General features: G+C 35.2%; 1 protein-coding gene across 1 annotated transcript in view; it reads right to left on the reverse strand.

The window, feature by feature from the left end:
• The window catches only part of LOC143233096 (neuropilin and tolloid-like protein 1), a 180,524-nt gene that overhangs the window by 15,139 nt on the left and 143,095 nt on the right, over positions 1–22,290 (reverse strand). Inside the window, exons 6-8 of the mRNA XM_076468993.1 lie at positions 20,978–21,001; positions 8,145–8,281; positions 4,356–4,587 (exon numbers count right to left, since the gene is read on the reverse strand). Coding sequence (XP_076325108.1) covers positions 4,356–4,587; positions 8,145–8,281; positions 20,978–21,001 — 393 coding nt within the window. The remainder of the gene's footprint in view (positions 1–4,355; positions 4,588–8,144; positions 8,282–20,977; positions 21,002–22,290) is intronic.

Raw genomic sequence — 22,290 nt, forward strand, 5'->3', positions numbered from 1 at the left:
ACACCGTGAGTTAATGATAAGAAACTATATACAACCAATATAACACCGTGAGTTAATGATAAGAAACTACATACAACCAATATAACACCGTGAGTTAATGATAAGAAACTATATACAACCAATATAACACCGTGAGTTAATGATAAGAAACTATATACAACCAATATAAAACCGTGAGTTAATGATAAGAAACTATATAAAATCAACACAACATCGTGGTTAATCATAATAAACTGTATATAACCAACATAATACCGTTTTTAATCATAAGAAACTATATATAACCAACATAAAACCGTGGGTTGGTGATAAGAAAATGTAAAGAATCATATAAATCACCGATGATAAAAGAATAATTATGTATAATAAACATATCACCTTAATGTAATGGGCAGACACTATCTACTACCAAAGAAACCACTTCATAATAATCACAATAAAATGCACATCATCTTACCCCACACAATCTAGAACTGATGAACAGAAAATACGTAGGTTCCAAAAACACACCTAGAATTAATAAGATATTTGAAACCCTAAAACATTCCTTTCAAAAGTAACTGATAAAAATGTTTACTAGTATGAAACGCAACCTGGAATTTAATAGAATTGCTCATTAAAAAACATTTCACTGACGCTTATTGAAAAGGACATGCTTCCCATCAACTACCTTATCTGAGATTACTGAACAAACATTTGATCACATTTAAAAAGTCCATAGAATGAAAGAGGTCACAGTTTGTGTTGCAACGTAAGTGTTGAGATGCCTTCCTCATCTCACAAACTGAAAAGAGAGATTTTGGAAGGAAAAAAATAAAAGATACTTAGTGAATAACATATGGCATTTCATTTCCTTTTCCATTCCTTTTGAGACTTAATATTAATGGAAAAGATATTATTAGTGTAGAAGTGTGAAGTTCATGGCAGTTTAATAGAAGTAAAAGTAGAAATGAGTTTGTGGTCACCAGGATTGATAAGAAATTTTAAATGTTGGGTTTCTAGGTCTATTAAATATTCGTTTATCAGGAAAAATAAATACTGATCGGAGATAGAGATAGGAGTTAAAATTACTTAGATATGCTTTGGATAATGAAGTCTTTTGTATGTATAACACAATAACGACCATTTTCAGAACCACAACTGAAATTAAAATACATGTTTAGATTTATTTGTAAACATAAACGCGTTTCTCCAAACGACTTAAGCCAATAATTTAGCATTGTTTGTTTTGAAAATTCGCGCAAGGCTACTTGAGGGTTATCTTCACTAGCCGTCCCTAATATAGAAGTGATAGACTAGCGAGAAGGCAGCCAGTAAACACCACACACCACCAACTCTTTTGGCTACTTTTTTACCAACTAATAATGGGACTGACTGTCACATTATTACACTCTCAGGGATGAAAAGGAAAGTATATTCAGTGATGGGATCCGAGCCCCCTAATCACCAGGTTATTACAAGTGAAATTGTTTCGTCTTCGATTTGAACGAGTTATAGTTATGCTGCTGGATGCATTGGTCATATTTTTCACTAAATCTATGAAGGGGTTTGTTTGTTTGTTTTTGAATTTCGCACAAAGCTACTCGAGGGTTATCTGTGTTAGCCGTCCCTAATTTAGCAGTGTAAGACTAGAGGGAAGGCAGCTAGTCATCACCACCCACCGCCAACTCTTGGGCTACTCTTTTACCAACGAATAGTGAGATTGACCGTCACATTATAACGCCCCCACGGCTGGAAGGGCGAGCATGTTTGGCGCGACGGGGATGCGAGCCCGCGACCCTCAGATTACGAGTCGTACGCCTTAACGAGCTTGGCCATGCCGGGCCTCTATGAAGGGGAAAATATGATTCTTTTCTTTCAAGATAAATCAGATTTCTAACTTGTGACAAAATATGCCTTATGAATAACACACGCACAAACAAACAATCGCGTTTTAATAACTAGGAAAACCACTTTATGAAAGGGGAAATTCACTAATTATTAGTGTTTCTCTGGAAATACTTCACTTATTTGAAACATCGTATTTTAAAGCGAGTCTTCCATGGATATTTCAGAGAAAAACAATCTGCTTCACAAAACTAGATTTTATACGTTCTTCTTTGGGTATTTGTGACGCAGTTATGGTGAGATGCTTGAGGTTTTTCTACGGTCCTCTAGTGGGACAGCAATAAGTCTATGGACTTGCTACATTAAAACCTGGGATTTGATTACCCCCGGTAAACACAGTTGACAACCCAATATGGCTTTGCTATAGCACGCACACACACAGACTAATCTTACCAGTGCAGAAGTGGTACCGATTTTTAATTACGATCACATGGATAATGGGTCATGTGCATACACGCAAACCTCTGATGGTAAAGTGGTATATCTACATAAGTACTTTCTACACAACATGATTAAAAATAATTGAAATTTGCAAATATTTTAGTTATTACAAAGTATGCGTGTGTGTGTGTGTGTGTGTGTTTGTATTATAACAAAGCCACATCAGATTGTCTGCTGTATCCAGCAAGGGGAATCGACCCCCTGATTTTATCGTGAATAAACGTTTGTTACAAGTGGTTTATCATCTTTAGAACTCAGGATATTTTACTTCAACGTAGAGTATGGTTATCACGAAAGGAAAGAACAGCTTAGTATTGATGGTGTAGGATATTAACAAGAACCTAAGGTATTTTCAATATTTTATTTGAAAGAGCTTTAGTATGTGGACTCACTTAACGGAAAGCGACACGTCTTTCCAAAGCATACCGCACATGCGCAGTGGGAATGAAATCCAGTTAATGTTCAGGCCACTCAGTTTCTTCACTCTTCTCTTAATGCAGGGAATATGACGGGATGGGAGTTATCATTCAAAGAGCCGTTGGATGTAGTCCCTAATAGGTATGGAATTAACAGAATCATTCCATGAGGAGTATAAATCACTATTCCCTGATGTTTATCCCTGCTTGAACTATACTTCTACATGTTGTTAGTCCAACAGACGTGTTTTTGACACCATTATAGACGACCATGTATGCCATTGGCCTGATAGCACTACACGTGAGTGGAATATCTGGAGACTACTTTGATGAGACCACCGAATACATATTAATATAAGTACACCCAACTAAGTTGGAACATGCGCCAAGAGAATGTGGCGTAGTTGTTTATTATAACTGGTTTAAAGTCTTAGCAATGGCCGTTGAAGAAAACAGAGTATCCGAATAAAATAGAACGTGCTTTTTCCTAATCAGATGTCTAATTGGTACAGCTGGTAACTACTTTTGGCACTATAAAAATATTAATTCATACAACATTGATTGAATGGTCAAATATTTATGTTTAAGGCCCGGCATGGCCAGATGATTTTGGCACGCGACTCGTAACTCGATGGTTTGAATCCCTGTTATATCAAACATGTTCGCCCTTTCAGCCGTGGGAGCATTATAAGGTTGAGGTTCAATCCCACTAAAAAGAGTAGCTCAAGAGTTGACTGTGGATGGTGGTGATGACAAGCTGCCTTTCCTCCAGTCTTACACTGCTAACTTAAGGGACGGCTAGCGCAGATAACCCTCGTGTAGCCTTGCGCGAAATTTAAAAACAAACAATTTATATTAGAGAACACACAGTTCATCATCAGAGTTCTGGTTTTCGTAAACAATTAACCGCAGGAGGGGGTTTGATTAACATTTTATAACAGTGGTTTTGTCTTAGCCGAAATGTTATATTATTTAACTGTTCTAAAACGTTTATTCTGGAATATTAATGTATATACATATATAATCATGTTACATCGTACAAAGGAATACAAATACGATTTTGTTTAGTGATTTACAATATGATATTTTTCTTTAAATTTATGAACGTGAATTATAGTTCCTTTTCTTGTATGTTATAACGTGCACAGACAGTCGAAGGTTTAAAATATTGAATCATTATTTTAGTTTTTAAAAGATAATACCAACTAATTAACCATCAAATTATTGACTTGGTTTTATACAGTTCACTACCAATATAATAACTCATACTGAGTAATCTTATGTTTATTGTTGCTGCAACAGTTAGTGTATAGGATCGAAAAATAGAAGGTGAAATCATTAATGTTATATGGAAGATACCTATGGAACTCCAATAGCGAGTAGTGATATGATAGTAATTTTTTGTAAAATATCTTTGAGTGACTTGTGTGACATTAAGGACCGTGCAAAATGATGGGCCTATACATTATCTTTTGCCCAAATAATTCGGAACATCTCGAAAACAACAGGTGGAGCTCATTTAGACATATTTAAATCTGGAGTTTACAAGCAAGCCACGAATGAAAACTATTGTAATGTTCATATTGTCTTATGATTATAAATAAAACTTGCCTGACTCTCTGAATCCAGTATAAAGTATAGTAAAACTGCCATCCAATGCTTCTGATTCGGCAAAATAGCGAACGTGCATAATATTCGTATCTGATCGTTGAGGTTCTGTCGCTGTTCCACAAAACCTGTCAAGCCTTGCTTCAACGCTAAGGCTTTCTCCATAAATGTCGATGTAGTTAAGATCACAGTTGTTGGGCTGAGCAAGATTATACTTCTGGAAAGTTAAATACATCTGAAAAAAGAAAGTAGCAGCTTAAGGGAGAAAAACAAAACTATTTCTGATGGTCAAAAAGTATTAGAAATACTTCATATAAAAAATCAATCAAAGGTTTCTCAGAAAAACTGTATCATTTTGGCTGTCAACACCGTACGAAAAAAAAACTATTAGGTTCAGGAATAATTCGTGAGCGTTTTTAAATAATTTCATTCAAGCATTACATGCAAGACTATACAATACTTCAATGCATGAACACATTACACCCAAAACATTTATTATGATACTTTATTTCATGTAATACCTAGGTATATAGTATGCATTGTTTTAAACAAAATTGCCAGAAATTAAATGCGAAAAGCAGATGGTGTCGAAAATGCTCGATTTTGTCCACTTGACATTCCATTTAATGAACTGAAAATGAAAGCAAAATTAAAGACATATGAAAATCAAACACACCATCTATTAGAGCAAAAAATTATCTACCAAATGACATGAAATATTTTGCGAAAGCGTTTCATTTATGAATATATTTTTTAACTTGAAAAAACTCTCACGAATTATTCCTCAACCCAATATTATTTTTTTCCGCAACTCCTGTCGTTCGCTATTACGTCATACGATATAAGAACTAATAGTTAACAGGCTGAACAAAGCTTTAAAATATTATTTACGATGTAATTTTGATTTAAAAAAAAGCAGTAAGCAACTTCTTAGTTATAACAAGTTGTAGGTAACGGCTAAGAAAGAAAGACGATATTTATGTTGAATACTTGTATAAATATTTATTGATACTTTCCTGGTTTCCTGAAACTTATATTTAATTAGAACATGAAACAATATCAACAGAGGAAACTTTTAACCGTGGTCAAAACTGAAATTTATTTTTCAACATTTTACGTATATATTTAATTAGGCCCAGCATGGCCAGGTGGGTTAAGGCGTGCGACTCGTAAACTGAGGGTCGCGAGTTCGCATATCCGTCGCACCAAACACGCTCTCTCTTTCAGCCGTGGGGGCGTTATAATGTTACGATCAATCCCACTCTTCGTTGGTAAAAGAGTAGCCCAAGAGATGACGGTGGGTGATGATGACTAGTTGCCTTCCCTCTTACACTGCTAAATTAGGGACGGCTAGAGCAGATAGCCCTCGAGTACCTTTCCACGAAATTTAAAAAATAAAAAATGTATTTCATTACTAGAAAAAAAGTTTTATGTTGTATTTTATTATTTATTTATATAAAATATAAAGGTTAAATAAAATTAAAAATTATATCATTTCAAACATCGTTTGGTGTTACAAAATTTTGTGACTTTGAAACAAAAGTTTAGACTAAAATAATAAACATCTCCTTTCCAACAGGTCAGTTGTTTAAACCACTTTAATACTGTATTGAAGTACCTAAGTTCCTATTCCTAACCGGATTGGGTTCAAATCCCAGATTGAATGAATTTTGTTACCCCCCCTCTTTACTTTTTCCATTGAAAAAAGTTAGAGTTGGTTCCTCAATCAATGGGTTGAAGTATTTATCCAATTAGCACCCACCAAAGGTTGAATACTGTTTAGACTGAAGTTATCTTTTTAAAAAAATCCTCATTTTCTAAAGTATTTTTCTAAAAACATTTACCGATAACTCACTTTGGGTGCAGTTTTCAGCTGGTCGTGATATTGGTTTATTACCTGATAGAAACGTATATCTTTTCACTTTTATATTTCGCATCACCGTAGGACAAAAAACAGAGGGCTAGCTTTAACTGCATAGTCTATTGAAGTTCACATTTCTGCCCCCAATTTGGTAGAGGTACTAATTAACACGACATCAGTAAAGTGGTAATTTACTGTGACTTTCGTGCTTTTATATGCGGCTCAAGGTGTACATACGCATAAAGTAGTGCAAAGTTCTTTAATGACCTTATTTTCCTAATTTTTTATTTTATTTTTCATCTTTTTATGTTTATCTTTTTCTTATTCTTATTTTAACTTGTGAGAGCAGTCACCTTCCCCTAACTATCTGCATGCAGTGAAGGGTGATATAGATGTGGGACGTTGTGGGCTTGAGAGCCAAGATCTCGCTCTCCTAATTTCTAAATTTATGATCTTCTCGTGTGACTAGCAAATTGGGAGTTAAGACTGATAGACGGCAATGTGAGTCCTACTTCCGCAGTCACCTCCAAAACCTTGGATAAATTTTATATTCCCACGTTGTAGCTTGCACCTTAGGATCGTTTTTTTTTAAATATGTACCGTATTTCGTTTAATTTTAATGTGTTTTGTTTATGGCTTAAAATTATGGTTATAATAAAATTCATATTATATATAGGAAGAAGTACTTTATTAATGTTACTCACAAATCATTTCTCGCTTCCGATAGTGGTGAATGTACCTCTTGTTTTGTAAAATAATCTTGAAAACCTGCAAAAAGCTCTTGTACAATAATTTATTTGCCTGTCTTAAGGAAAGATTCTTTATCTTCTGAACTGGTTGCGGATGTTTTCGATTTATTTCAGAAAGAGTTCCTCACATTCTATCTGTGCCCCGGCATAGCCAGATGGTTAAGGCACTCCACTCGTAATCTAAGGGTCTCGGGTTCGAATCCCCGTCACACCAAACATTCTCGCCCTTTCAGCTGTGGTGGAGTTATAATGTGACGGTCAATCCCATTATTCGTTGGTAAAAGAGTAGCCCAAGAGTTGGCAGTGTGTGGTGATGACTATTTGCTTTCCACTTGGTCTTACACTGCTAAAGTAAAGACGACTAGCGCAGATAGCCCTCGAATAGATTTGCGCGAAATTAAAAACAAACTAAACCATATTCTATCTTAATTATGGATATATCTAACTTCCTTCAAAAAGAACTAGTTATTTTCTGTTCCCAGATGTAGATGTACTTGATGTCTTTGAACAAAAATCCAATTTGAATAAACCAACTTAGGGTACATTATGAATATAGAAGTACCTGATTTCCTTCAGGAAGAACCTCTTACTTTCAATTCTTTGATGTGGATGTACCCGATTTTCTTCAGCAAAACACCTTACCTTCTATTAATGAATGTGCGTGTACCTGATTTCCTGAATGAAGATGAAGAACCTCATAATTTCTTCTTCTGCTTGTGGATGTACTTGATTTTTTTCTATGAGAAGCCCTTATATTCTACTAAGGATATCAATGTACCTGAGTACCTGTAGTTAAAAGCTCTTACTTTGTAGTTGAAGTTGGATGGTCTGATTTTCTTCAGAAAAAAAAAACCCTTACTTCTATCCTTGTAGTTAAAAGTCCTTACTTTGAAGTTTGTGGAGGATGCACCTGATTTCCTAAGGGAAGGGCCCTCATCTTCTAACTCAGCAAAGGAAGCCTGATTTCCTGGAAAAATTCCCTTCACATGTTAACTTGCAGGTACACATATACGGTTTTCTGAAGGAAAAAAAACCCTTACCCCAATACCCTGAAAGTAAATGTATTTGATATCCTGTAGCACATAGCTCTCAAATTATCGTGACACAATTTCGAGTCTAAAAATACAAAATTTAATTTACAGCTAAATATATCGGATTCCTTGCAAGAAAAAGCACACTTACCTTCCATCCTGTATAAATTTCTATAAACCAGGTACAATCCAATGGCTCATTCCACTTCAAGGAGTAGTTGAACATGTTTTCTGTTATATCTTTATTGCTAATAAAGCCATCAGATCCACCCTTGTAGAAAATACACTCTGATAAAAGGGACAAATATTTTGAATGTGTATATATTTCAATTTGTAGTATCACTAAAATATCTTTTAAAATGATTAAAAGGTACTTTAAAGGGTGTTATTCTATTTTATTTTTACTATTAATGAACTGAGATTTACACAGCTTTTATCTAATACTCCTCTATTTATGTTTGATTTTAAATGTTTAACACTACGGCACCTTATTATTACTGGTAGTAAAGTATTTTCTAGCATAAGTATGTCAAATAAGCCAGTTTTTACCTCAAAATGTTGTTTTGCGATGATAAATAATTATTATTATTTTGCTTTAATATTATTTAGGAACAAATTGAAAACCATTGATCTAATGTACACTACACTCGCCAAAGGAAAGTTTTACGTGAGTCACATCTCTTACTTTTTTTTACACAAAAAGGAAAGTGTTGAATATGTATTATTGCATAAGATCTTGTGAGTAACACACTGAGATGCAAAGGTTCGTTTTGTTTTTTGAATTTCGCGCAAAGCTAGCTACGGAATATCTGCGTTAGCGTCTCCAATTTAGCAGTGTAAGGCTAGAGGGAAGACAGCAAGACACAACCATCCACCGCCAACTCTTGGGCTACACTTTCACCAACGAATACTGGTATTGATCGTCACATTAAATCCCCCCCTCACGGCTGAAAGGGCGAGCATGTTTTGGTGTGACGAAGATTCGAACCCGCGACCCTAAGATTACAAGTCGAGTGCCTTAACCACCTGGCCATGCCGCGTCGTTTTAAAGGTACTTATGATTATTTGATTACAGCAGCTAATGAGTTAATGGTGGATGATGTTGATTGGCTGTCTTCCCTCTAGGCTATTATTTCAGTACTGAGGACAGATAGCGTAGAGTAGCTCAGGAAGATACTTAATAAAACAAAGAAAACAACTCATGATTATACACCAATCAAATAATTCTAGCTTTCAATAAATGGACAAAACAAAACAAAAATCGATATATGAAAAATTAAATATTAGAACAGTTTCTACAGTCAATGTAACAGTTCGATAACTACAAAATCCTTATGTAATATAAAGGCTTCCGATTTTAAGAATATATTATTGAAATACAGTTTGTTTATATATTCGTACAAACCTATACACCAAATGATATGCTATGGGGAAAGCAGCCAGCAGTATAAATCGCTCTTTGGCTACTCGGATAAGATGGTCACTCTTATAAAGCCCTAAAGTATAAATAATTTTTGGCAACGAGATCCACACTTTGATACACTAACCACGTTTGAATGTTTGTTTCTTTTTAATTTCGCGCAAAGCTACACGAGGGCTATCTACGCTAGTCATCACCACCCACCACCAATCTTGGGCTACTCTTTTACCAACGAATAGTGGGATTTACCGTAACATTATAACGCACCAACGGCGTTTGGTGCGACGGGGTTTCGAACCCGCGATCCTAAGATTAAGAGTCGAACACCTTAACCCACTGGCCACGCCGAGCCGTTTCGTTTGAATGTTTTAAATGTGTTTTAAAATTACGCACAGAGCATGAAATATGAAACATTTTGTTTATTATTGTACAAGTAACCAGCGATAACATGTTTACTCACTATGTCAGCATGATAAAATAAAGAGCATTTCCAATTATGTGGTCTCTTCATTATTTGACAAATCGGTAACTAAGTGTTCACCCCTAGATTTTGCATTGTATTAAATTAATCCTCATAAAGTACATTCTTTATAGTCCAATCTACGATTAGCTTCTACCACAATGCGAAACTGTTATAAGTGATGCTTTTATAAAACTATCCATTACAAAATCTTTTAAACTTGGACGCTTCTAGCTTTTCTTGCGCTTTCATATTATCATCCATTTAAAGGTAATCGTTATTTTGAGCAATTTGACAGAAGCATTATTATTATAATAATAACCTTGGGAGGAATATTAACCACATTTACTGAGTATGGTTATATTAGTTGAGAGTATATATATCACATAAAAATACAATTTAGAAACAGTGTAAAAATAATATATTTTATTGATCATCAACTAGTATACAAACAATACCTTTACTGATTAATCAGTTAATATTCATTTCGTGCAGTGGTAAATGTGTATTGTGACTAAACATCGATTGCATCATCATCAAGTATTTGGTACGCACGTGGCAGTGATATGCGACACAGTTATCGAACGGGGGTCGATAAAATATCTTTAAATGATTAGAGAGAAAATTGTAATGAAAGACAAAATACATTTAATGTGAAGAATGATCAAACCACTTATCACACGATTGGTATCATCCAGTTTACTTTGTCATTAAGCAAACTCGTTAAATGTTTAGTAAAAATTGATAGTTATGATCGTAATTCGTTCTCTTGACATTGGCGAAACGAAACACATGGTGCGCTAACCAATAAACAAATTGCATGTTTGCAATTCACAGATATATTTAATAATTAATTATTTCTATATGCTATTTTTTCCTCAGATGACTCACCGTTAATCAGCTAGGCTTATAGTGCTAAAATTGAACTTAAAATTTGAGTTAATTAGGCAACTCAGGCGATCTCAGTGACAAACTTTTTTAAAGAGAGTAAGAACACACATCAACACTGCTCTGATAACCGTTAGACAGTGTGTAAGCTTTACCGAGTACCTACTTCCTCGGTTTTACAACGAGTTTCATCACGCAATAACGACCAAGAGATTGGCGGAGTCAACTATGGACACACCTACAACAACAGGGTTTAATGTATTCTTCATCGCCTTACAATATCCTCGCCTACAGAAATATTCTGTGGAACTAAAAAGATATAAGCTACCAAAAATCAAGAAAAAAGGGAAAACACGAAACAATCTACGGAGACAACCCGTTAATGCAGGGCGTGTTGAGCACCTGTGCGCGACAAACTGTTTTTTTTTTTTTCAAGATTAATGAAGATAAAGCCTAAGATCTCAGCATCTTCAGCAATGGCCTCATCCTCAACTAATTAAGGCTTGTGTAGATAGATGGCCATAGTAGTAAAAATAGAAATAATGCAGAAGTAAGTCCAGGAGTTAATTCTTTAGTAATAATCGCTAGAAGACGATTATAGAAAATAAAAGGAAAACGGAAAGTGAATGGTTAAGCGTGTCCAAAGGCACACACATCTCACCAAATTTAGTAACCAGTGATAATGATGAACAAACAACCACGGTTGACGCTAGTGCTAAAAGTTTCACAAAAATAACGTAGAAAATGAACGTCTGAAAACTGCACATTGAACCTTACAGAATAAGATAATAATACAGACAAACATTCTTCCTTGAATACTGATACATTCAAAACGATGGCTTTACGTTAATCATTGCCAAAAGACAACGTAAACTATCCGCAAATGCAGATAAACAAAACCATAGCATACAAGAAATCAACAATACCAAAAGCTATTGAATCACTAAAGTGCTATATAAGAATCCACGGTTCTTATAATGAACCTCATCTGGTTGCAGAAATCCAGCGATCAAGTTCGAGGGTATAAAACGCGTCGATCTAGTAAAAGGGGCAGAGGACCCTGATCTTAACAGCCCCCATAAAATGACCTCAAGATGCCTTCAAATCAGGAAATATAACCTACAACTTTCCAGAGGCAAAACCATTTACAAAACGTTTTGTCACTAGGAGTATATAGTGTAAAGTAGGAACATGTTATGCACAACATTTTATTTACAAAAGTAGAACACTTAATCTGAAAAACCTATAAACCGAATAAAATTATATGCATGCAAAACACAGGATGTCCAGAATCTATATCTAACGGTGTTATTCTCTGGTATCAGTGATTTCAGGTTGAGGAATCAAAACACCTGCCGTAGTTGCGATGCAATGTTTCAATTGCCAACACTATAAATATGTGACGGAAGTCTGCAAATTTTCCCGTGATTTGTGGGATCACACATCACCCAGAAGAACATGAAAACCATTACTGCTGCATCTGTAAAGAGCAACACATAACGAACTGCAAAGGTTGTTAAAAAACGTAAATAAATCAAAACAAGTATGTATAGCATACGCCATAACACTGCAGAAAGAACTAAACAAAACGAAAAAAAGAACCACATGCAATAAACAATCACAAAGATATCATTCTTCCAGACATCAATCACACAACCAGTACCCACACACGCCGTACATCAAACAACCAATTTACAAACATCGCACTCACACAAACAAAAAATAATACTGAATCACAACTAAATAAGACTAACAACCAAATAAATATACAGCCATGAAAGAAACTTCACTCCAAAAATATCCATAAATTCAATCATTAATACAAAATATAACCACAAAATGGGAGCACAATATGTCAATATCCAAAGTGGTCTTGCAAGAGACATATTAGTATTTACAAAAATTATATTTAATACTCATAATACCCTCAACGTTCCCGGGCACAAATCGACCAGAAGAAAACCAATTAAATAGGCCCGGCACGGCCAAGCGTGTTAAGGCGTGCGACTAGTAATCTGAGAGTCGCGGGTTCGCATCATCGTCGCGCCAAACATGCTCGCCCTTTCAGCCGTGAAGGCGTTATAATGTAACGGTCAATCCAATCCCACTATTCGTTGGTAAAAGAGTAGCCCAAGAGTTGGCGGTGTGTGGTGATGACTAGCTGCCTTCCTTCTAGTCTTACACTGCTAAATTAGGGACGGCTAGCACAGATAGCCTTCGAGTAGCTTTGTGCAAAATTCAAAAACAAAACAAAACAAACCAATTAAATAAAAATGACCAAAGTAGAGGCATTAATATATAATTTAACTCTACCGGTCACTGAGACAGTGAATACTACAACTAATGAACGTATATCTATAGATATCCATGTAATAAGTAATGAAAGTATTACAGTGTCAAGTGTTTACCGTTCTCCTTCGGCTGGCATGGCCGAGCGCGTAAGGCGTGCGACTCGTAATCCGAGGGCCGCGGGTTCGCGCCCGCGTCGCGCTAAACATGCTCGCCCTCCCAGCCGTGGGGGCGTTATAATGTGACGGTCAATCCCACTATTCGTTGGTAAAAGAGTAGCCCAAGAGTTGGCGGTGGGTGGTGATGACTAGCTGCCTTCCCTCTAGTCTCACACTGCTAAATTAGGGACGGCTAGCACAGATAGCCCTCGAGTAGCTTTGTGCGAAATTCCAAAAACAAAAACAAACCCGTTCTCCTTCTATAGATAATTAATCCATTAAAAAAATATAATTACAAGAGGGGATTGTAAGAGAAACGTTGTATTTGGATGTTATATCACAGCTACAAATGGAGGAAAATTATTAATTTATTATAAAATAGCGACCGTCTTATTAAATGACACTACATCTACACACACATCATCATAAATATCCTTGGTTGATGCATACGTACATCTGAACTTAGTAATATATGTTTAAATTGCAATGCTTGTTGTTGTTTTTTTTAATTTCGCGCAAAGCTACACGAGGACTAACTGCGCTAGCCGTCCCTAATTTAGCAGTCTAAGACAAGAGGGAAGGCAGCTAGTCATCACCACCCACCGCCAACTCTTAGGCTACTCTTTTAGCAATGAATAGTGGAATTGACCGTACATTATAACGCCCCCACAGCGAAAAGGGTTTGCATGTTTGGTGTGATTCGGATTCGAACTCGCGACCCTCAGAGTAGAAGTCGAGTTCCTTAACCACCTAGTTATACCGGGTCAAATTTCAATGTAGGATACATTCTAGACGGTATCACTTATCTAGCTCGTACGTTTTTTAACTCGAATCCACCATAATAAGAAACATGTAAGACCAAAATTATATAATAAAAAGTAAACTGGAATAATTTTGCAAACATCCTCAATAACTTACTATTGGACTCTATAACTAACCAGAAACCGTCTGATGTAGATGACTGCTGTCTAATATTAGGTTGAGGAATAATTCGTGAGCGTTTTTAAATAATTTCATTCAAGTATTACATGCAAGACTATACAATACTTCAATGCATGAACACATTACACCCAAAACATTTATTATGATACTTTATTTCATGTAATACCTAGGTATATAGTATGCATTGTTGTAAACGAAATTGCAAGAAATTAAATGCGAAAAGCAGATGGTGTCGAATATGCTCGATTTTGTCCACTTGACATTCCATTTAATGAGCTGAAAATACAAGCAAAAATTAAAGACATATGAAAATCAAACACACCATCTATTAGAGCAAAAAATTATCTACCAAATGACATGAAATAATTTGCAAAAGCGTTTCATTTATGAATATATTTTTTAACTTGAAAAAACGCTCACGAATTATTCCTCAACCCAATAGTTACTGAATGTATTAAAAAAGCTGCAGACCAGTCAATACCAAAACAGAAACAATACACAATTTACAATAGGTAGCAATCACATATCACAAACAATAAACATGACAAAAGAAAGTAGATACTTAAGAAGAACACACTTGAACAAGAGACCCACATTTTAAAATGCTGATGAATACACTAAGAAGTAAAACAGTTAAAACAAGATAAATGCGATTCTTACAGCTCACAATTAAATGAATACACAGATACAAAGCAATTCTCAACACATTTGAAACGATCCACAAACAACCAAAATGTCCATAAAACACATCAAGCACTAAATTACACTATGTAACAAAATTTATACTTTTTCTATTGTTTCTGGGCAGAAAGTGTTATTTCCCAACTGCTTATGCCTAAAGTAAATGGAAAAGACCTATTTTTCTCTTTAAGCTTTGCTTTAGTGACTTGGGTTTGTTTGTTTGGGAATTTCGCACAAAGCTACTCGAGGGCTATCTGTGCTAGCCGTCCCTAATTTAGCAGTGTAAGACTAGAGGGAAGGCAGCTAGTCATCACCACCCACCGCCAACTCTTGGGCTACTCTTTTACCAACGAATAGTGGGATTGACCGTCACATTATACACCCCCACGGCTGGGAGGGCGAGCATGTTTAGCGCGACGCGGGCGCGAACCCGCGACCCTCGGATTACGAGTCGCACGCCTTACGCGCTAGACCATGCCGGGCCTAGGGACTTGGGTAATGAAATTTTCAAATGTGCCCGTTGACCAGAACATTCCGGGTAAATTCAGTGCTGAGTAGCTGATAGAAAATTTTCTCGAACTTACAAGAATTTTCAGGAAACTTCTAGAATGTTGTAGATCTTACAAGAACTTTCAAGAATGTTGTATAACTTACAAGAATTTTTAAGAATGAAAGTGTGCAAGTCGCAAGTCAGAGGAAGCGTCACCGACATTTTTCAAGCTTCTTTACTCGTCAAGATGGGCTCTGTTTCTGCCACAATGTATTCGGTCTGTGAGAGGCAATTAGAATTGCCTGTAACCTGAACGAGTGGCGCCTCTTCATTGATAGCTCATCCAGAAGCATCAAAGCTGTGCTGCTCCATAACGGGAATAAGTCTCTTTCCCTGGCTCATTTGGTGCATCTCAAAGAGGAATACAACAACATCAAGACCTTGTTAGAAGCCTTGAAGTATGATGAGTATGGCTGGGAGGTTATCGGAGACTTCAAAATGGTGGAATTCCTGATGAGTCTTCAAGGAGGCTTTACCAAGTTTCCCTGTTATCTTTGTCTTTGGGACAGCAGGGACACCGCGCCGCACTACAACAGCGGACCGAGTTCTTTGTGGGGAGGCACAATGTCAAGTGAGCCACCAGTGGGCCTCCAGAAGGTGTTGTTCCCACCATTGCACATAAATCTGGGTCTTATGAAACAATTTGTCACAGCTCTTGATAAGGAGTCTGCAACCTTCAAGTACTTTCGAGACTTCTTCCCTAAGCTGTCTGAGGCAAAGGTCAAAGCTGGTGTCTCTGATTTATTATGTTACGTATTACGATTTCAAATAGCTGTAAGTCTTAATTTAAATTTAGAAGTTAATTAATTGTCGAAATGTAATAAATATAAGATACTTGCCAATAAGATTGAAACATATAATTTTATTTCTCAACAAAAAGCATATTTTCATATACAAACAACACTACAATTTACAATGACGGTTGTTTTGAGTGCTTATTAAAAATATTAACTCATATACAAGAGTTTTATAAACTTACAAACTATAGTAAATATTCTATCTGGTCTATAACTGAATACTTCATCGACTGTACAGGCCCTCGACGAGCAAATTAATTCTGAGTTGATATTGTTACACCCTGCTTAAACTTGGTAACTGTCTTTTTTTGGCAGGCCTCATACTACTTACAAGCTGATTGTTTACTGACGAATTTAATTAATGTCCTCGTAGAAATACTGACGTCCTAAGTTCATTCACTGAAGTTGAACGGGTTGTAATGTTTGAAATCTATAAACATTGCTATTCAAACTCTGTAGTTTTCCAGTTAATAAATATTAACCACAATTATAGCTTTCAAGGCTTATAGTATACTGACTGAAGCTGTCGCGTTCGTTTATATAGTTTAAAGCGAGATTCTCGAGCGTTCAACAATGTTCGAAAACACGTAAACCCCATACTTTTGATTTTACTGTCGATAAGCTTCTAGACTGAGTAAACAGGTGGAATTTTCTCAATGAACATCCAACAATATGGGTCACATGAATGAAAAACTATACTTAAACATATGTAAGTACTAAAATAAACGTATAATGTTAAATCTGTTACACACATCCATAAAACTTATAAAAATGAAGCACTGTGATAAGGCGACATTCCAGCCATTCTCCTTAGCCCTTAAGCGGCTCACCACAGACGTAAAAAATTGTACAAAAATTCTTAAACAAAATCTTTAGCATTTTTATTGTGAATTTTGAACAAAATATGAACGATAATTAAAAGCATAATAAAGACTTATTTATTAAAAGTTCAAATGTTTTCTATGGTATGAAAATTACGAAAATATTCTTCAATGCACAATACTACTGTAAATACTTTACATCAGGTAGTCACCATCTTTCGCTTCTTTTCTTGTTGTATGCACACATATGGGACATTGTCTTTGTCTACTTTTTCTAGCTGCTGAGGATGGACAGCTTTCTAAAAAGTACCGAGAAAATGCTTCTTTTCCAACAAATCTGTCAGGAACAGCAAGGCTATGTCTTCTTGAAAAAGGTCTTGTAACCTTTCCAATTATTGTAACTAAACTTCCTCAATGATGGCTTCTGGCCAGGTTTTACTAGATAAATGTTATAAGAATTCAAAATTGAGATATAAATTAAGTTAAAAAAAGCTTCTTGTACCATTTCACACATTTACGAAGGCAATCAATTTGTCCAATTTGCATGCCACTTTTGTGAACTAGCCCCATTTTGATAGTATAATCTAAAAGAATATGGGGTTTGGTTATTGATTGTTTAGTCTTGTAATCATCCTTTCCACTGTATTTTATTTCACTTTTGCGAACTGTACTAAGCAAAGTGACAGGACGTTTGTCTTTCTAATGAAGTGCTAAAATATTCTCTTGTTTCTTGGTCTCAACATCTTGTTTCTTCAGAGGTACAAATTTAGGCATGTTCTTCCGATTAGTTTTAGCTGTTCCACAAAAATCATTCTTACATTGAAAGAGGAAGTTGCACAATTCTGGACTTGTATAATAACTATCAGTATATAATATATGATCTTTTCCAAGGTAGTCTTTCATCAATTGCTTGACAACTGATCCTGAAAATCCTAATCGCAATCTTTGGGAACATCTACATCATTTGCAGAATAGATAATCATATCTATTACAATTCCTATCTCACAATCACTTAACACAAAGATCTTTATTCCAAATCTATGGCGCTTGCTTGGAATGTATGACTTAAAAACAATACGACTTTTAAAAATAATCAAAGATTTATCAATAACTACTTTTTAAAATGGAGAAAAAGATTCCTTAGTTTTATTCTTCACCATTGTAAACACTTCTCGAACTTTCCATAATCGATTGTTTGCATTTGGTTTTACGTTACTTGCAAAGTGCAAATATCTTAGAATTTTCTTGAATCGATCTCGAGCAATGTATTTTGTAAAAAAACTGGAGTTCCTATAAAAGGATCATTCTTCCAATAATCAGCCAACACATGCTTTTTTACATGTGGCATAAACATCGCCACAGTAAAACAGTGTACATTTACTTAATAGTTCTATCTTCTCATTCCTTACTTTGTGAAGTAAAGGGATGATACTTTCACTTTCTTTGGAATTCAAGGATTTACAAAACTCATAACATCTGTTTGTTTTTCACACAATATGACTCATTACACTTTGATCAAATATAGCAGTAAAAAAATCTATATTCTCTGGATTCATCCGTGAACCTAAATTTATCCGTGAGTCCAACATTTCTGCTATTAAATGAATGAAGAAATGGATACAAATCGTGACTCATTACCCATTGGGAACCAATGGATTCTGATTCACTATCTAAATCACGTTCAGAGCTTGAAACAATTGAATTTGACGGTGATGAAAAATCTGACAAGTTTTCTTCTTCATTGGAATAATTATCACGTGATAATACTTCAATTTCGTCTTTTGATTAAAAACGTTTTCACTTCATTCCCGTAGCTGACATCCCCTTCCTTTTCTGGTCCATGACTTACATTGAGAGCAAAACTCAGACGCAATGCTTTGAGTGGGTACGATCACTACGGTGTAAGAAAGTTGCTAATGTTTTAGCCTGTATCATTAATTGAAAATAGCTGTACTGAGAGCAAAGCATTAAATCATCAATTGATGATGGCCGCTGTTTAAGGGTTAAAAAGGGCACTCACAAATTATTTAACCACTTAGCAGCAACGCTTAATTTATCCCTCAACTCGGGCTACATCCCAGCCTCTTAGAAGCAAATGTTCACGTGTTTCTAAATGAAGATAAACCAACGAAAAAACGGAAAGCTACAGTTCAATCAGCCTGAACAGCTGCACAGACAAAATTTTAGAAAGAACGAAATGGTTTCAGAAAATTTCAGCAAACTACAGATCATTTAGTTTGATTAACTGAAACTACTGTAGACAGATTTAATCAAAACAAATGAATTGATGCCTGTATTCTCAATATAGAGAAACATTTTGTATGACACTGTGGCCTTCGATTCCACATGAAACAAATGGAATTACTAACAGGTACTGTTTCGCTTGTTATCTAACTTTTCAGAAGATAGAAAATATAGATTGAATGTGGAGTGCACCTGCTCAGAGTATTTTACTCCTAAAGCAGGTGTTCCCCAGAGCAAAGTAGTTAGCCCTATCCTTTTCATCATGAATGTAAGCGACATGCCAATAACAGATCCAAATTTTAGTCTTACTTCCCAATTGGTAGACAATATGGAAATATGGAAAAGTTCGAGGACTCCATCGTAGCCACAAACTTATAATTAGTACTAGACCAAATAATTGAGTGCTGTCAAAAACATAAATTAAAATAAATGTTTCAAAAACCAACGTGGTACTATTCTTTATATTAATCAAAACACATTGAATTCGCTTACGTAACTACTACATCAACAGATTTCTTAGGAATAACATAAGATACTAAGCTAATCTGGATAAATCATATCACCAAATCATACTATAATAGAACTCTTGCTTATATAATACTGGGAAAATATTTTATTAGCGATGTGTAACCTCCAACTTCGCGAAATTTTCATTCTATGTGCATGTAGATTTGCAATATGGGTCACTTTCCCGTTTCGCCTCCGTTTCCCGTCACGGATAACTATTTTTTCCATTCTCAAGGTGCAGGTATGATGTCATGAACACGTTACGCGCGGATCTAATACACTAGCGCCACGGGTAATCGGGTAGTCAGAAATAAAGTATTGCAACGAACAAACTATGCTAGGAGATTGTCGGGTAAAAATACAGGAGTATCACCAGAAAATATTATTAAAACTTATAAATAATACATAGGTCCGGTAACTGAATATACCTACCCAGCGTGGATTAATGTTGCACCTTGACGTGTTTGGAAACATACAAAATTCACTATTTCACTACACCTTTTTGAGTATCAAGATCAACAAACAAAGCTTTTATGCACACATATGCAAACATACAGCCAATCCACTACAGAGTCCTAGACTGCGCAATCTGGTAAAGCTTTTACTAATATCCAGAAATTGCTATATTATACATGATGATGATAGCTCTAAATATATATATATCTCCACTAAAAAAGTACCATAAGAAAAACGCACAGCTTAAGCTAGAGCATGAAATTTCACTCACATTATGAAATCACATGTGCATTTAAGAAGGTATTTGTGTCAAATAAGCATCTGATGACGAAATCTAGTGAAATGGTGATCTGGTAACTGAAAGGTTTGTGAAGTGTAAAACTATTACACAACCAAATTAATTAAGAGGTGAGGCAAAAAAACAAAACAAAAAACAGCACCAAATGATATAAATGTTACATTCAAGGACATGGTATTGAAGAAGGATCAATGTAATTGTCAGTGAAGTGTTTGAGCCCTGATCTCGTGATATAATTCATCTAGCCCTTAACTGTAAATAAATAAGCCGTCTTTTCTAGTATGGATAATCACATGAAATATATCAGGTTTGGTTCAATATAATTATACGAAAATGAAACTTGCTATGGAATTTATAAATCATAAATGTTTCTGAACAGAAAATGTAATGATAAAGTTAAAGAAAACAAATTTATTTTTTAAATTGTTAAAGTAACGATAAAAAACGTTATGTGACATAGGCCTAAACCTTACCTTCTGCCGGTGGACGATCAAAATCTGCAAAAAGAAAAACTACTCAATGTTTACTTTTCAATCAATTACATCTATAAGTTACAATAAACTAGACGTTTCTAAAAATATGGTAAAAAGTTATAAGTATCATAATTAGCTGGAAATATTAAAAGAGTTTTGCTTTCGCCTAAAAGCTTCGTTGAACATTTCGTGTTTTTGTTGCCCGTTTTCATTTGTCGATGAAAATAGCCATAACGTAGAGGCGTAGCGCCACGAGGGCGCACCGAAACATATATCTTGCACATGAGATTTGGAGTTGAGCCAAACACTTCAAAAATTAGAAATATGTATATAATAAAAGTTATTCAATTTACACATGAAATTGTCTTTTATAATCGAACACGTATCCAAAGGTCACTTTTTTAGCAATTCGTGCTGGCAGGATAGAAGGTAAACAAGGCATTACAGAAATTATTGTTGTTAGTAATTTAGTGCAGTTAAAAAGACAGTAAATTAAGGCGAAATGCGATTTTAGAACTTCTTATAATGTTAGCGATTTTTATTTCGTACATAATTGTTTTTTGCCTAGCTACTTCATTTAAAGAAGGTTGAATTGCAAGTTTTATCTCGCTACTATATATGTATTCAATTTTTTGATTTTGTTGTAAGTAGTTTCAAATAATTAAGAATTTAACATACGTATTTTTTCACACTTAAGGTATTTTTGATTAGATATCATGACATTTTGTCAATATGTATCAACAAACAACGGCAAGTAAAAAGTGACACTCATAGTAACCCACATTAGCTTTAGGATTGCAATCATATTATTCGGAACAGACCTATATTTTACAGAACCAACCAGATAATTTAAAATATATAGTGGTAGTTTTCCTCTCTAAAAGAGTGTTGACACCTTTCTTTATACCAAAGCCATGGAAACTAGATTAACGGTTTCTAGTCTTCACCTCCCCGCAATCGGTACAGCCATATCATATATTATTTATGTTGGTTGCTTAAGCTAATACCGCGTGACGCTAACACTCTTTAGTTAGGATAACTGTATAAAATGTAGTAAATCTGTGCTTGAAAGCTGGTAATAAATAAGAAACAATATCCGTCCACCCCTATGATCCTTTTGAAAACTCGAGTTAAACACCTACTAATTGATTTTGCTTGGCCTAACCAATACTTATGTGTTTTCATGCCCTTTCACTTTATAGGCTTGTCCACAAAATCAACCGTCAATGACGAAAGAACTAAAAGCGTTCCACCTCTTGGGTGAAGCTGCATTTAAAATGTTAGACCGGTAGCTCAAGTGACGTTTCGTCTAA

The sequence above is a fragment of the Tachypleus tridentatus genome, chromosome 12 (genome assembly GCF_004210375.1).
Source record: "Tachypleus tridentatus isolate NWPU-2018 chromosome 12, ASM421037v1, whole genome shotgun sequence".
Classification (NCBI taxonomy): Eukaryota; Metazoa; Arthropoda; class Merostomata; order Xiphosura; family Limulidae; genus Tachypleus; species Tachypleus tridentatus.